General features: G+C 47.3%; 1 protein-coding gene across 2 annotated transcripts in view; it reads left to right on the top strand.

Annotated features, from left to right (window-relative positions):
- Positions 1-16071, top strand: part of cep128 (centrosomal protein 128) — a 351185-nt gene that overhangs the window by 210199 nt on the left and 124915 nt on the right. Inside the window, exon 18 of one of the 2 annotated variants that reach the window (XM_078406912.1) lies at positions 4896-4977. The exons of the other annotated variant lie outside the window; for it this stretch is intronic. Within the exon in view, the coding sequence (XP_078263038.1) occupies positions 4896-4945 (50 nt within the window). The 3' untranslated portion in view covers positions 4946-4977. Of the gene's footprint in view, positions 1-4895; positions 4978-16071 lie in introns of those variants that run through there. 2 annotated transcript variants of the gene reach the window in all.

Here is a 16071-nt window from a genome sequence, read left to right as displayed (position 1 = left end):
TCACTCAATTATAAACGTCCCCATTGTCATAGAGTCATAGAGTGAGACAGTGTGGAAACAGGCCCTTCGATCCAACTTGCCCACACTGGCCAACAATGTCCCAGCTACACTAGTCCCACCTGCCTGCGTTTGGCCCATACCCCTCCAAACCTGTCCTGTCCATGTACCTGGTTAACTGCTTCGTAAACGTTGGGATAGTCCCTGCCTCAACTACCTCCTCTGGCAGCTTGTTCCATACACCCACCACCCTTTGTGTGAAAAAGTTACCCCTCAGATTCCTATGAAATCTTTTCCCCTTCACCCCCTAAGTCCTCTGGTCCTCGATTCACCTACTCTGAGCAAGAGACTCTGTGCGTCTACCTGATCTATTCCTGTCATGATTTTATACACCTCCATAAGATCACCCCACATCCTCCTGCGCTCCAGGGAATAGAGTCCCAGCCTTCTCAACCTCTCCCTGTAGCTCACACCCTCGAGTCCTGGCAACATGCACGTAAACCTTGTAAATCACTGGCACCTGACAGCCGGCTCTTAATGAAATGCCGGGATGCAATTTACTTCACTCGCACAGCCTCGTAGCATTAGCTTGCCTTATTTTTTCCCCTGTCTGTCCGAGGATAGTTTTTTTTCTTCCTCTGTGCAGCACAGAAACTAGCAGATGAGGAGGGAGCACAGATAACATCGCTGTTGTTAGTGCCTGGCTTCCATTGGAAAGTGGAAGCAAATTCAGATTTTGCGAGCTGCAAGCTCTCATTAATAAAAGAAAACGCATTCGACTTTTCAGATTCCCCTGGGTACATGCTGGCATCCAAGCACACAGCATGTACGGGGCGATGTGCTGAATGGGCGCGATATAGTCGGTGGGCGGCCCGGAGGAAACCTATGCTCCATTATTCCCTGCTCCAGCGCCTCGCAAAAACACCCAGTAGATAATTAACCACATTTTAATTGATAATAATCTTGATTTTTTTTTTAACCGAACCATAGGGTGTCACGGTGGCGCAGCGGTAGAGTTGCTGCCTCTCAGCTCCAGGGTCCCGGGTTCGATCCTGATTGCGGGTTCTGTCTGACTCCGAGATCTTCGGTTTCCCTCCACACTCCAAAGACGTACAGGTTTGTAGGTTAATTGGCTTCGGTAAAATTGTAGATTGTCCCTAGTGGGTGTGGGATAGTGCTAGTGTACGGGGTGATCGCTGGTCGGCGCGGACTCAGTGGGCCGAAGGGCCTGTTTCCGCGCTGTATCTCTAAAATATAAAGCCTGTTTGAGCTCAATTGCAAAGATGGGCCAGTTGGGCTGAATCGCCTGTGACTGTGCAATAACTGTTACATAATCAGTTTCAATCAGTCTGAAGAAGGATCCTCGCACAAAACGTTGTATATCCATTCCTGCCCCAAATGCTGCCTTACCCACTGTCACTTTGTGTTTTGCAATAGGGAAAACTGATATGCCATAGAAAGCATATGGTAGGGTTGCATCACAGCGTGGTTTGGGAACAGCTCTGCCCAAGGCCACAAGAAACTGCAGAGAGTTGTAGATGCAGCCCAGTCCATCACGCACACTAGACTTCCCGCAATTGACTCCATCTACACTTCCCATTGACTCCGAAAAGCAGCCAACATTATCAAAGATAGACTCAAAATGCTGGAGTTAACTAAGCAGGACAGGCAGCATCTCTGGGGAGAGAGAAGGAATGGGAGACGTTTCGGCTCGAGACCCTCTTCAGTCTCAACCCGAAACGTCACCCATTCCTTCGCTCCAGAGATGGTGCCTGTCCCGCTGAGTTACTCCGGCATTTTGTGTCTATCTTCGGTTTAAACCAGCACTCTGCAGTTCCTTCCCACACACAACATAATCAAAGACTCGTCCCACCCCGGTCATTCCTTCTTCTCCTATCCTGTCTGGTAGAAGGTAGAGAAGCTTGAAAGTGCACACTACCAGACTCAGGGACAGCTTCTTCCCCTCACTTTAACAGGCTTTCTGAACAGTCCTTCCAGAAGTCAAGATGCTGCCCAATTCACATATCCCAATGAGGACGTTGGAAGTTGTCCATGCACGACAATGCTGAGAACTATATTCTGCACTCTGTCTCTTTGCTCTAACTATTGTAGTTGTGTTTTTGGTGGTATTTATGTACGGTATATCTGAACTGTTTGGTTTGTGTAAAAACAAGCTTTTTACTGTACCTCGGTGTATGTGACAATAATAAATCTAAACTGATTTTCAGGGATGAAGACGGGTCCCAACCTGAAATATCATCTGCCCATTCCCCCCACAGATGCTACCTGATGCACAGAGTCTAGCATGTGTAGGTCCTTGCATCATGAAAGGGGACCTGGCGTGGGAGGGGGGGGGGGCGCCGAGAACAAAGGGTCATAAGGCCATAAGGAATAGGAGCAGAATTAGGCCATTCGGCCCATCGAGTCTACTCCACCATTCAATCGTGGCTGATCTATCTCTCCCTCCCAACCCCATTCTCCTGCCTTCCCCCCACAACCACCGACACCCGTACTAATCAAGAATCTATCTATCTCTGCCTTAAAAGGGGGGACACGGTGTGGGGGGGGGGGGCACTGTGAACAAAAGGGGACCTAGTGTGGGGGGGGGGGGGGGGGCGCCAAGTGAAAAAAGAGACCATTGGGGACTGCAGTGAATACTTTGTAACTATGTCAGCAGCCCTATATGTGCCGACACGTGGGCGGTCACGTTGGCGCAGCGGTAGAGCAGCTGCTTTACAGCGAACGCAGCGCCGGAGACCCGGGTTCGAACCCGACTGCGGGCGCTGTCTGTACGGAGTTTGTACGTTCTCCCCGTGACCTGCATGGGTTTTCTCCAAGGTCTTCGTTTTCCTCCCACACTCCAAAGACGCACAAGTTTGTACATTAATTGCCTTGGTGCATGTGTAAACTGTCCCCAGTGTGTGTAGGATAGTGTTAGTGTGCGGGGATCGCTGGTCGGCGCGGATTTGTTGGGCCGAAGGGCCTGTTTCCGCGCTGAATCTCTAAACTAAACTAAACTAAACAAAAAACTAAGACTCTTTGCACAGCTTGTGTACGGTATGCAAAACAGAATTTCACCATGACCTGTCACCAGTGATAATAAAGTATCTATCAATCTATCTATCCAATAATAGCTTAACCCTTCTCTTCTGGAAAATAGATGATCCCACCCTTGACAGCAAAAACGTCTCAATAGTCAGACTGATGACTTTTAAATAAGATAAATAAAGGCAAATAAGGCTGATGCAGCATCTTCCATGTCCCAGGTCGATTCATGTTACTAATTTACTTTTTGAATTGTAGTTACTGTTCTGCCAGCAAAGACAGCAAACGGTGTTTTTTCACATCACAGATCTGCAAATGGCAACAGGGTAATTATGAAGCTGATGTGCTGTGGCCAATGTTGGTTGTCGAGATAAATCTCGGTTTGCAAGAGTCAGTGCATTTGCAACATAATTCTCTGGCCACACAACGCTTTGGGATGTCCGGTCCCGACACACTGATGCAATGATGAAGAAAGCCCATCAACGCCTCGACCTCCTGTGAAGATTGTGGAGACTCGGTGCGTCAGAGAATACTCTCTTGAACTTTGTAGGAAGGAACTGCAAATGCTGCTTTAAGGCGAAGAGAGACACAAAATGCTGGAGTAACTCAACGAGACAGGCAGCATCTCTGGGGAGAAGGAATGGGTGACGTTTCAGGTCGGTCCCAATACGTCACCCATTCCTTCTATCCTGAGATGCTGCCTGTCCCGTTGAGTTACTCCAGCATTTTGTGTCTCTCTTGAACTTCTACGGGTGAACAGTAGAGAACCTTACTGACCGGTTGTATCACGGCCTGCCTCGGCTACTTGTAGGCCTGGGAGCGACGAAGATGGCAAAACGTGGTGAACACTGCCCGGTCCATCACGGGTACTGACCCCCCCACCACCATCAAAAGGGTTTACAGGAGTCACTGCCTCAAAAAGGCAGCCAGCATCATTAGAGACCCACACCACCCTGGCCACGCTCTCATTTCACCCCTGCCATCGGGAAGAAGGTACACCTGTTTTGGTTAAATTATCTTTTAGAGTCATAGAGTGATACAGCGTGGAAACTGGCCCTTCGGCCCAACTTGCCCATACCGGCCAGCATGTCCCAGCTACACTAGTCCCAACTGCCTGCGCATGGTCGATATCCCTCCAAATCTGTCCTATCCATGTACTTGTCCAACTGTCCATGTACTTGTCTAACTGTTTCTTAAACGTTGTGATAGTCCCAGCCTCAACTACCTCCTCTGGCAGCTTGTTCCGTACACCCAGCACCTTTTGTGTGAAAAGGTTACCCCTCAGATTTCTATTAAATCTTTTCCCCTTCACCTTGAACCCATGTGCTCTGGTCCTCGATTCCCCTACTCTGAGCAAGAGTTTCTGTGCCTCTACCCGATCTATTCCTCTCATGATTTTATGCACCTCTATAAGATCTTCTCATCACTTTACATTTAATTTTAAAACTCTCACCGCAATCATTGATACTAATAATTGCATCTGCAGGCAGTTATCACTGTTCCCATCATTTGATTCATGGTATCTTTGTCGAGCATTCTACCCTTTGAAACTTGAGTATGAATGGACAAATCATTAGGACGATTTATTAGGAAAGTAAGCTCAAGATCCACTATTAAACAAACAATTTTTCAATTGCTTTTAATCGTCAATTATTGCAAGGTTGCCCTCCATCGGCAGATTTAAATGAATGTTAAAATACAGCATATGGGTGGTATTTAATTAACACTGATCTATTTCAGAGTATTTGCATGAGACAACGCGGAATTAATTCTCCAATACATCTGTGGCATGTTAGTATTGGCAAATCAGGTTAAGGAAATATGATTTATACAATTTCCCTTGCTTGTAATAGATTTGCAAATTGGATCGGGCCTATTCTACAGCGAACAGAAACTTAACTGAAACCTACCGAACAGGGAAAGGCCTGGATAGAGTGGACGTGTAGAGAATGTTTCCCCTAGTGGGAGAGCTTAGCCCCGGAGGCCACAGCCTCAGAGTAAAAGGATGCACTTTCAGAAAGTAGATGAGGAGGAATTTCTTTAGCCAGAGGGTGGTGAATCTGTGGAATTCATTGTCACAGATTGTGCACGTTGGGTTGATTGCATTAGTCGACCACGTGAAGGCTGCAATCTTCCACCCCAGAAAGACTGGTGCCCCATCGAGGCTAACCCTGACCTTCCCATCCACGCTGACTTGAACAATCTTCCCCACATGCGCCTGAAGTCCCATCTGCAAACCCTTCTGGTCTCCAGCCAAATCCCTGGAAGACTTTGACCCCAAGACCGAGTGGCGCAGAGCCTGGAAAAGATGCCAACACCCAACAACGGAGAGGTCATCACAGACCCCCCCAACAGTGAAACCACCGGGATTTGACCTCCATCGCAAGCAATGGCGAACCCTGAACATGATCCTCACCCTCCGTGCAAGAACAGCCCATCTCCGGCACAAGTGGGGGATGACAGACAGACAGACAGCCCTGCTTGCGACTGCGGATATCCAGACCAGACCATCCCACACGTCATGAATGACCGCACACAGAGGCTTTTCCCTGGTGGCATCAAGGTCATCCACCCAGCAACTGATGCTGCCCTGGCCTGGATGTCCACCCTTGGCCTACAACTTTAGGCTGTGCACGCCATACGCAAGAGAGAGAGAGAGATTGTCACAGACGGCTGTGGAGGCCAGGTCAATGGATATTTTTAATAATAATAATAATAATACATTTTATTTATATAGCGCTTTTCATATACTCAAAGACGCTTTACAGAGATTTTGAGAACATAGGGAAATTAATAAATAGATAAATAAGTAAATAAATAAATGAACAGAGAAAGGAGACAGTAGGTGAGGTGACCTTCAGTGGTTGAAGGCAGTGCTGAACAGGTGAGACTTCAGCGATGTTTTGAATGTGGTGAGTGTGGGGGAGTCTCTAACGGTTTGGGGTAGTGAGTTCCATAGGGTGGGAGCAGCGATGGAGAAAGCCCTGTCCCCCCAGGATCTGAGTTTAGTCCGGATGTGGGGGGATAGGAGATTGGCAGCGGCAGAGCGGAGGGTGCAGGTGGGAGTGTGCCTGTGGAGGAGGTCGGTCAGGTAGGATGGGGCCAGGTTATGGAGGGCTTTGTAGGTTATGAGGAGGATTTTGTACTGGATTCTCTGGGGGATGGGGAGCCAGTGGAGTTTATAAAGGACGGGGGTGATATGGTCACGGATCGAGGTGTGTGTGAGTAGACAGGCAGCGGAGTTTTGAATGTATTGAAGTTTATTGATGATTTTTGAGGGTGCGCCATAGAGGAGGCTGTTGCAGTAGTCCAGACGGGAGGTGATGAAGGCGTGGATGAGGGTTTCTGCAGCTGTGGAGGAGAGGGATGGACGGAGACGGGCAATGTTTTTGAGGTGGAAGAAGGCTGTCTTTGTGATGTGTTTGATGTGTTTGTCGAAGGAGAGGGTTTGATCAAAGATGATTCCAAGATTCCGGATGTGAGGGGAGGTGGATACTGGGAGACCATCAATGTTGAGGATGAAGTTTTGGGTGGATTTGGTGAGCATTTTTGGACCAATTTAACATTTAAGGTGGAGATTCTTGATTCTAGTCCCACCTGCATGTGCGGGTGTCAGGGGTTGTGGGGAGAAGGCAGGAGAATGGGGTTGAGAGATAGATCAGCCATGATTGAATGGCGGAGTAGATTCGATGGGCCGAATGGTCTAATTCTGCTCCTATAACTTATGAACGTGCGAATGGTACAGAACAGTTTTGAAGATTTAATTCTCAGAATTCACAATATCTTGCATTTTATAACTGAAGTTGAAGCAGTATTGTAAACGGACCATTTCTTTCCCCAAAGCGAATTATAAAATTGGTTTAACGCTCCTACCCAACTACACAGGCAACTATTTACGATTTGACATTCTGCGGCTCTGAAGTGAAGTGGGCAGCTTCTAAAGATGCACACCACCTTCAAAGGTGCCTGTACATCGGGAGATTATCTTTAAAATACAGGAGCGTATCTTAATGAGAAACCCGTCAAATGCCACCTGCATCAGGTTTATTCATGATGCTTCTCTCGCATCATGTTGTGATTCCACTGGTCTGAGTCGGTGAAGTTCTCATTATCTTCAAGAGGGACTTGACTGATTAAGACACTAAAGAGACGTGACTAAACAAGATGGACACAAAAAGAGACTCTGTGCGAGCATCTATCCGATCTGTTCCTCTCATGATATTGTCTTTGACCTGAGGGCGCAGCCTCAGAATAAAAGGATGAGGAGGAAGGAGATGAGGAGGAAATTCTTTAGTCAGAGTGGGCGAATCTGCGGAATTCATTGCCACAGACGGCCAAGCCAATGGGAATTTTTTGAGGCAGAGTTTGACAAATTCTTGATTAGTCGCGGTGATTTAAAAGATTACTTTTTTTTACCCAAATGAAGATTTGCTTTTTAAAGGATAGTGTTTACATAATAACATGAATTATTAACCTTTTATTGGTTCCCTTTGGCCTTGACTATAAATCTTCCAGCCAAGAGTCTCCTAGAATGCTGTGCTGTTTCATTCCAGTTACCAGACCAGACAATAATCGTATTTGCAGTTTCCATCATATTGAGTGTTATTTTGGTGCCAAACTCTGCTAGGAATTTTGACTTGAACCAAGGGAACTGCAATTCGTGGTAATCTTTGGTTAGCAAATTTACTCAGTTGTAAAAAAAAAGTAGCAAAATGTCATAGTGTGTGTGTGAAAGAGGTAATGATGCAGCTTTATACAACGCCACTCCGGAGACTGGAACAATTATAATGTCTGAAAAAGCCGGCTTGGACTTGTTAGAGAAGATGGTCACAGAATGCTGGAGTAACTCAGCGGGACAGGCAGCATCTCTGGAGAGAAGGGATGGGTCGAGACCCTTCTTCAGACCAGTCTGATGAAGGGTCTCGACCTGAAACGTTACCCAAAGACCAGTCTGAAGAAGGGCCTCGACCCGAAAAGCCACCCGTTCCTTCTCTCCAGAGATGCTGCCTGTCCCGCTGAGTTACTCCAGCTTTTTTGTGTCTATCTTCGGTTTAAATCGGCATCTGCAGTTCCTTCTTGCCCCGCTCGGAAAAGTTACACTGTTTGGATATTTGTGAAAAGGCAGTGAGGTCAGGGGAATGGGAGAGGACAAAAGTTCATGTTCATAAGTGATAGGAGATGAATTAGGCCCTTCGGCCCATCAAGTCTTCTCCGCCATTCAATCATGGCTGATCTATCTTTCCCTCTTAACCCAGTTCTCCTGCCTTCTCCCCATAATCCCTGACACTCGTACTAATCAAGATACCCGTACTAATCAAAGTGCTGGAGGTAGACACGTGTGAAGGGATTCAGGGACAGTTTCTTCCTAGCTGATATCGGGCAACGGAACCATCCTATCAACAACTAGAGAGCGGTCCCGAACTGCGATCCACCTCATTGGAGACCCTCGGACTATCTTTGATTGGACTTTACTGGCTTTATCTTGCACTAAACATTCACGTTATTCACTATATCATGTATTTGTACACTGTGGACGGCTCGATTTTTAAAAATCATGTATTGTCTTTCTGCTGACTGGTTAGCACGCAACAAAAGCTTTTCACTGTACCTCCTCCGGTACACGTGACAATAAACTAAATTCAACTCAACTCAGGAATAGGTGACGTGAATAGGTGACATTTTAGCTGCAGTAATTAGTAACATTTCACAAGTGCTCAAATATAAATTTCGTCGATGCTTGTTAATTATCTTAAGAGGTCATGACTTGGGTGATATCTTTAATCCTGGAAGCCTCTAATAAATTTGAGGCTTGGCAACATGAGAAATCTGTACACTGTTAGAGTCAAAGAGTCAGAGTGTGATACAGTGTGGAAACAGGCCCTTCGGCCCAACTTGCCCTCACCAGCCAACATGTCCCAGTTACACGAGTCCCACCTGTGCCTACGCTTGGTCCATATCCTTTCACCCTTTGCGTGAAAAAGTTACCCCTCAGGTTCCTATTAAATCTTTTCCCCTTCACCTTGAACCCTATGTCCTCTGGTCCTCGATTCCCCTACTCTGAGCAAGGGACTCTGTGCATCTACCCGATCTATTCCTCTCATGATTTTATACACCTCGATAAGATCTTCTCATCACTTTACATGTAATTTTAAAAACCCGTTCCGGGCAGAAACTCAATACTTTCATCCAAACTCAAGGTGTGCTTCCCCTACTTAAAACGTAAGCAGTGTGTTTGAGGACTTTCCTGTACCTACTCAACCATTGGAGTTAACGTGTGGCTTTAATTGTGTAATTTGGAGCCTGGGCTCGCTTGCGAAGCCTGTCGGTGGAGATTCCCTGCGGGTCTCAGCACTAAAGTATGGAAGTGGCAGATATAGTTTCACAAAAAAAAAAATCTCGTATTAGCATTCCATGGGGTTGCCTTCATGAAACTGTGGACCAATTTTGGGGAGCAATTAAGGAAATCTGTGCTATTTGTCAAAATGGAGTTGTTGCTTTGATCATGATTGAGGGCCCTGTTGTGGAATGATATTAGGGGAATTAAAACGAGTGAATGTTTCTGCGCTCAGTTCCTGGCGCATTGCTGGCATTTATCCAGATGCAAGAATCTCCTTCAACGTTTGACTTGCATATTTCAGTCAAGTGCCCTGCCTGGGGGTTAAGGCATGTAATCTGTTTGATTCATGTCAGGAGCAAAAATATAGAGCGGAGAACAATACAGCACAGAAATGGGGGGCCTCAGCCCGCAATGTCCGTGCCCAACATGAATGCCAGGTTAAACTAATCCTCCTGCCTTCTGAAGATAAACACAAAATGCTGGAGCAACTCAGTGGGCCAGTCATCAGCTCTGGGGAGAAGGAATGGGTGACGTTTCGGGTCGAGACCCTTCTTCACACTCCAGAGATGCTGCCTTACTGTCCCGCTGAGTTACATCAGCATTTTGTGTTTATTTTCGGTGTAAACCGGCATCTGCAGTTCTTTCCTAAACTGATCTCCTCTGATCCATCTCTCCATTCCTCCATTCCATTCCTCCATTCCATCTGTCTATCTAAAGGCCTCTCAAACGCCACTATCATATCTCATTCCACCACAATCCCTGGCAGCGTGTTCCAGGCACCCAACACAAGTTTTGGCTCCATTTTAGCCCTACGCTCCTGATTTTTGGGCACCCGGTACAGAGGGGGGAGGGTCGGGAGGGAGGATGGGGTCTCCCTGTCGGTCTGTTCCTGGGCGTGGCCAAGGCCGTTCGCGGGTCCAAGCAGCGGGTAGCCGACGGCTGCACAGATGTCGGCTGCCCGCCCCTCTTCCGGGCCTACGCCCGTGCCCGTGTGCCAACACGCGATGTCCACGGGGACGCTGGAGGCCTTCCGTGAACACTGGTCGCCGCGGGAGGTCGATTGTATTGTTGGCGGGATTTTAATTTGATAATTGTTGCTTTTGTAAACTGCCGATACAGGCAGCTTTTGATTTGATCACATTATAGTATAGAAGTTGGGATGTAATGTTGAAATTGTACAGGGCATTGGTGAGGCCGAATCTGGAGTATGGTGTGCAGTTCTGGTCGCCAAATTATAGGAAGGATGTCGACAAAATGGAGAGGGTACAGAGGAGATTTACTAGAATGTTGCCTGGGTTTCAGCACTTAGGCTACAGAGAGAGGTTGAACAGGTTGGGTCTTTATTCTTTGGAGCGTAGAAGGTTGAGGGGGGACTTGATAGAGGTTTTTAAAATTTTGAGAGGGACGGACAGAGTTGACGTGGGTAGGCTTTTCCCTTTGAGAGTGGGGAAGATTCCAACAAGGGGACATAGCTTCAGAATTGAGGGACAAAGGTTTAGGGGTAACATGAGGGGGAACTTCTTTACTCAGAGGGTTGTGGCTGTATGGAATGGGCTTCCGGTGGAAGTGGTGGAGGCTGGCTCGATTTTATTATTTAAGAGTAAATTGGATAGGTATATGGATAGGAGGGGATTGGAGGGTTATGGTCTGAGTGCAGGTAGATGAGACTAGGTCAGGGAGAATGGTCGGCGTGGACTGGTAGGGCCGGACAGGCCTGTTTCCATGCTGTAGTTGTTATATGTTGTTATATGTTATTACCATTTTGTATATTTGTTTTTGGAATAAAGTAGTTGTAAAAAAAAACAACACAAGTATAAAAAAACCTTCAACCGTACATCTCCTTTAAACTTTGGCCCCTCTCACCTTAAACTATGCCCTAACAAAAGCTGACACTTCTAATAGACCTTTTTACTTTACTGCATTTCTGACTATCACCTTTAAGCCACATTCCATCCTGATTTTGATTTTTAGTTTAGTTTAATTTAGTTTATTGTCGCGTGTTCCGGTCATCGGAAAGACTCTACATGATTACAATCAAGCTGTCCCCAATGTACAGATACAGGATAAAGGGAATAATGTTTAGTGCAAGATAAAGTCCAGTAAAGGCTGGGAAGAAACTATCCCTGAATCTGGAGGTGTGCATTTTCACACTTCTGTACCTCTTGCCTGATGGGAGAGGGGAGAAGAGGGAGTGAGGGGAGAAGAGGGAGGGGTGAGACTGATCTTTGATTGTGCTGGTGGTCTTGCCGAGGCAGTGTGAAGTGTAGACGGAGTCAGTGGAAGGGAAGTTGGTTTGCGTAATGGTCTGGGCTGCGTCCACAACTCTGCAATTCTTTGCGATCTTGGATGGAGCCGTTCCCAACCCATGCTGTGATTTTACCCTAATAAAATGCTTTCTACGGCACCTGTAGATGTTGGTGAGAGTTGTTGGGGACATGCCGAATCGTGTTGCCAACTGTCCCGTATTAGCCGGGACATGCCGTATATTGGGCTAAATTTGTTTGTCCTGTACGGGACCGCCCTTGTCCTGTATTAGGCCCGGGGGGCCCTGTAGGCCCGGATACTGTAGGCCCGGACACTGTAGGCCCGATGGCCGCTGTAGGCCCCCCGGACAGTGTAGGCCCAGAGGCCTGGGCGCCGCGTAGCCGGAGGTTGCGTAGCAACCCGCCTCCCAGCCCGGGCTGCTGCCATTGGTGGAGCGGGAGCATGTGGCCGCTGGCTGGGTGAGGTCACATGGGGCGCGGGACGGTGACGTCACCTTTTGTCTCTTATTTGGGAGTGAGATAGTTGGCAACCCTTATGCCGAACATCCTGGTGTCAGTGACTAATATGTCAGCTGGAGCTGAGTCGGGAAGCACTCTTTTCTTTGCCAGTCCCGCCTCAAACATCTTGGGCTGTGATCCAGGCTGGCTTTCCATGTCCAGTTCTGAGGCACAGCTCCATTGACAGAGGTGCCATATTTCAATCCATCTGCCATTTCTCCACCCATTTCTGCAGCTAGTCTCTATCCCGCTGTATCTTCTGACAGCCTTCCTCACTGTCCGCACCACGTCCTCCAATTTTGGTTTTGTCAGCAAACTTACCCACTGACCCATCTACATTTACATCCATTATCCCATTCCAGTTTTTTTTAAGATCTTGTGTGCACATTAGCGGCCGCTCCTCCCCTCTCCCATCGAGCAAGAGGTACAGAAGTGTGAAAACCTTCACACAGCTTCAGATTCAGAGACAGCTGAACCATCCTACCAACAACTAAAGAGCAGTCCTGAACTACCATCAACCTCATTGTAGACCCTTGAACTACCTTTAATCAGACTTTGCTGGACTTTATCGTGCACCTAACGTTATGCCTTTCATCACCGCGGATGGCTCGATTTTAATCACGTGTTGTCTTTCCGTTGACAGGTTAGCACACAACACAAAGCTTTTCACTGTACCTCGGTACACGTGATAAGAAACAAACTAAACTGAACTAAACCACTGGTGCCACACTTAACAAAAACAAAGTAGAAATAGTTCGTCATTGTTAGAAACAATATTTTACACAACAAAGTGGAACTAAAGTGGGAGTCCAATGTCAAATTAATTAAGCGATTTAATCCAATTGAAAGTATAAGAAAATAACTGCAGATGCTGGTACAAATCAGTCTGAAGAAGGGTCTCGACCCGAAACGTCACCCATTCCTTCTCTCCTGAGATGCTGCCTGACCCGCTGAGTTACTCCAGCATTTTGTGAATCCAATTGAAAGGTTAATTGTTGCAACAGCATCCCTCGGAGGCATAACAGGGAGAGATTTTGTTTTGTTGGAATCACAGCCTGGTTAGTGAAAGTATCATGAGCTGAGTTAGACTGAGAAACTAAGGTGAAGGGGTAAAGATTTAATTGGAACCTGAGGGGTGACTTATTTCACACAAAGGGTGGTGGGTGCATGGAACGAGCTGCCGGTGGAGGTAGTTGAGGCAGGGACTATCCCAACTGTTAAGAAACACTAGACGACCGGTTGGGTCCCGTTGTTAGTAAAGGTTCTTTAGCAACTGAGCAGCAGGCGGAGCGGGCTGTGCGGCGGCTGGTTGCGGCCTCCGCCCACCAGGCTGCCGCGGGTTAGCTTCTGCAGCTGCACCGGCACCACGGCGCTGGCGCAGTGTTTCTCCATGTACTCCCGGAAGCCCATGGCCGCTGCCTCAACCCACTCGCCGGGGGGCACGGCAACAGGTGGACGCTGGCACCGGGTGGTGAGGAGCGGGAGGCGGTGGGGGGGGGGGGGAGACGGAGCCACTCACCCCGGCCCCGGGCGGCCATGGTAGCGGCGGCCAGTAGCACGAGAGCGGCCGCAAGGCGTTGCCGCATGTTCGTCCTGCAGGCGGCCATCTTCTTTCACCTTCACTCTTCCGCCGCGCTGCACCATGGGAGGAAGTACATACATACATACATACATACATACATACATACATACATACATACATACATACATACATACATACATACATACATATAAGATGAAAGGTTTGGTCATACATAGATTCAAAAGGTACATAGGTTTAGTGGGATATGGGCGAAGCGCAGGCAGGTGGAGACTAGTGTAGATGGAACATGTTGGTCGTTGTGGGCAAGTTGGGCCGAAGGGCCTGTTTCCACGCTGTGTGAATCGATGACTCTACAAAAAGGGTATCTGGAAATAAAAGCTGTGGTATATTTCCTGCCCTTTCTTATGGGAGCAAATTGTGCAGCATATTAGCCTGAAAACGTGACATCTTTAGAATTGTACCATCTTTTGTAAAATTTGCCTGCAGGAACTAATTAAATTTTGTAAATTCAGTTGAACTCTGAATAACATTTCTTGTACACAATTGTTCAGTTGCTAACCTTTCAAAGAAAAAAGCCATTAGTGTTTTGTAGAGAGCGCAGGTGTAACCGCGCAGAGCAGAAAAATGAGAAAAGGATGCTTAGCATTGTTATGTTAATTAAGATGGGTTGTTCAAAGTAATTTAGAAGCAGAGCTATGCCAGTATTAGGCACAAAATGTTGGAGTAACTCAGTGGGCCAGGCAGCCTCTCTGGAGAACATGGATAGGTGACGTTTCGGTCGAGACCCTTCTTCAGAATTTAAGAATGTCTGAAGAAGGGTCTCGACCTGAAACGTCACCCATTCCTTCTCTCCAGAGATGCTGCCTGTCCTGCTGAGTTACTCCAGCATTTTGTGTCTATCTTCGGTTTAAACGACCACCTGCAGTTCTTTCCTATATGCTCTGCAGATGCAGGGGCCACACACAGTCTAAGAATAAAGGGGAGGCCATTCAAAACTGAGGTGAGAAGAAACTTTTTCACCCAGAGAGTTGTGGAATTTATGGAATTCTCTGCCACAGAAGGCAGTGGAGGCCAATTCTCTGGATGAATTTAAAAGAGAGTTAGATAGAGCTCTAGGGGCTAGCGGAATCAAGGTATACGGGGAGAAGGCAGGCACAGGTTACTGATTGTGGATGATCAGCCGTGATCGCAATGAATGGTGGTGCTGGCTCGAAGGGCCAAATGGCCTCCTCCTGCACCTATTTTCTATGTTTCTATTAGCAGGAGGTGAACTAGTGGGTGTTCTGAGGACTTCTGAACGGTCCTAAACATCTCCTACCCAGAGATGCGTAGGAAGGATATGCAGACCGTCTCTTATAACGGTCTGAAGAAGGGTCTCGACCCGAAACGTCACCCATTCCTTCTCTCCCGAGATGCTGCCTGACCCGCTGTGTTACTCCAGCATTTTGTGAATAAACCGTCTCTTATAACAGTGATCCATTCTACATTTTCCTCGACCTTCATCTCTTTTCTTGTTTCGTTTTCACACACGCTACCCTTCCTTATCTCTGTGTCCCCCGCTCCCCTGACTCTCAGTCTGAAGAAGGGTCTCGACCCAAAACGTCACCCATCCCTTCTCTCCAGAGATGCTGCCTGACCCGCTGAATTACTCCAGCATTTTGTGACTATCTAAGGGCCTGCAGATGCTGGCAGCATCTCTGGAGAAAAAGCCGAGGTGACGTTTCGGGTCGAGATCTTTCTTCAGTCTGAAGAAAGGTCAGGACCCAAAACGTCACCCATCCCTTCTATCCAGGGATGCTGCCTGTCCCGCTGAGTTACTCCAGCATTTTGTGTCTACCCATTCATAGATGCTGCCTGACTCACTGAGCCGCACCAGCCCCTTGTGTCCATTCAAGACATTTCAAACTTTTATTTGGTCAGAATTGGGTCTGTCTAATGTTTATTCTATACCAACTTTGTTAAAATGAATTAAAAAAGAGATACAAAGTATCTCCCCATCACCACAATCAGTCTGAAGAAGGGTCCTTAAAATGGTTGACAACCGGGAGATCGAGCAGGCCTTGGTGGACATTTTGATGAAACAGTCGCCAAGTGGATTTCTCGTGGCTATTATCTCGTTGCAGGCTGCGGGAGCTTGCAGTGTGTAAATTGCCTGCCATGTTCTTGCGTTATGGCAATGACTGCATTTCCAAGCGACTTTATTGACTGTGAAATGTTTTCGGAACCTGTGAGACTGTGGAAGGTGGTATAGAGAAAGTAATTTCTTACACAGTATGCCACTGGATGAGAGGAATGACTGGCGATTCACTGGAACATTTCACATTCTGAGAAGGATTAATAGTGTTGATGTGGAGAAGCTGCTTCCCAAGGGCTTCAGGATAAAGGAT

Source organism: Rhinoraja longicauda, chromosome 10, assembly GCF_053455715.1.
Source record: "Rhinoraja longicauda isolate Sanriku21f chromosome 10, sRhiLon1.1, whole genome shotgun sequence".
Classification (NCBI taxonomy): domain Eukaryota; kingdom Metazoa; phylum Chordata; class Chondrichthyes; order Rajiformes; family Arhynchobatidae; genus Rhinoraja; species Rhinoraja longicauda.
Note: the sequence above shows the minus strand (reverse complement) of the source record. Positions and strands in the feature narration are given on the sequence as shown.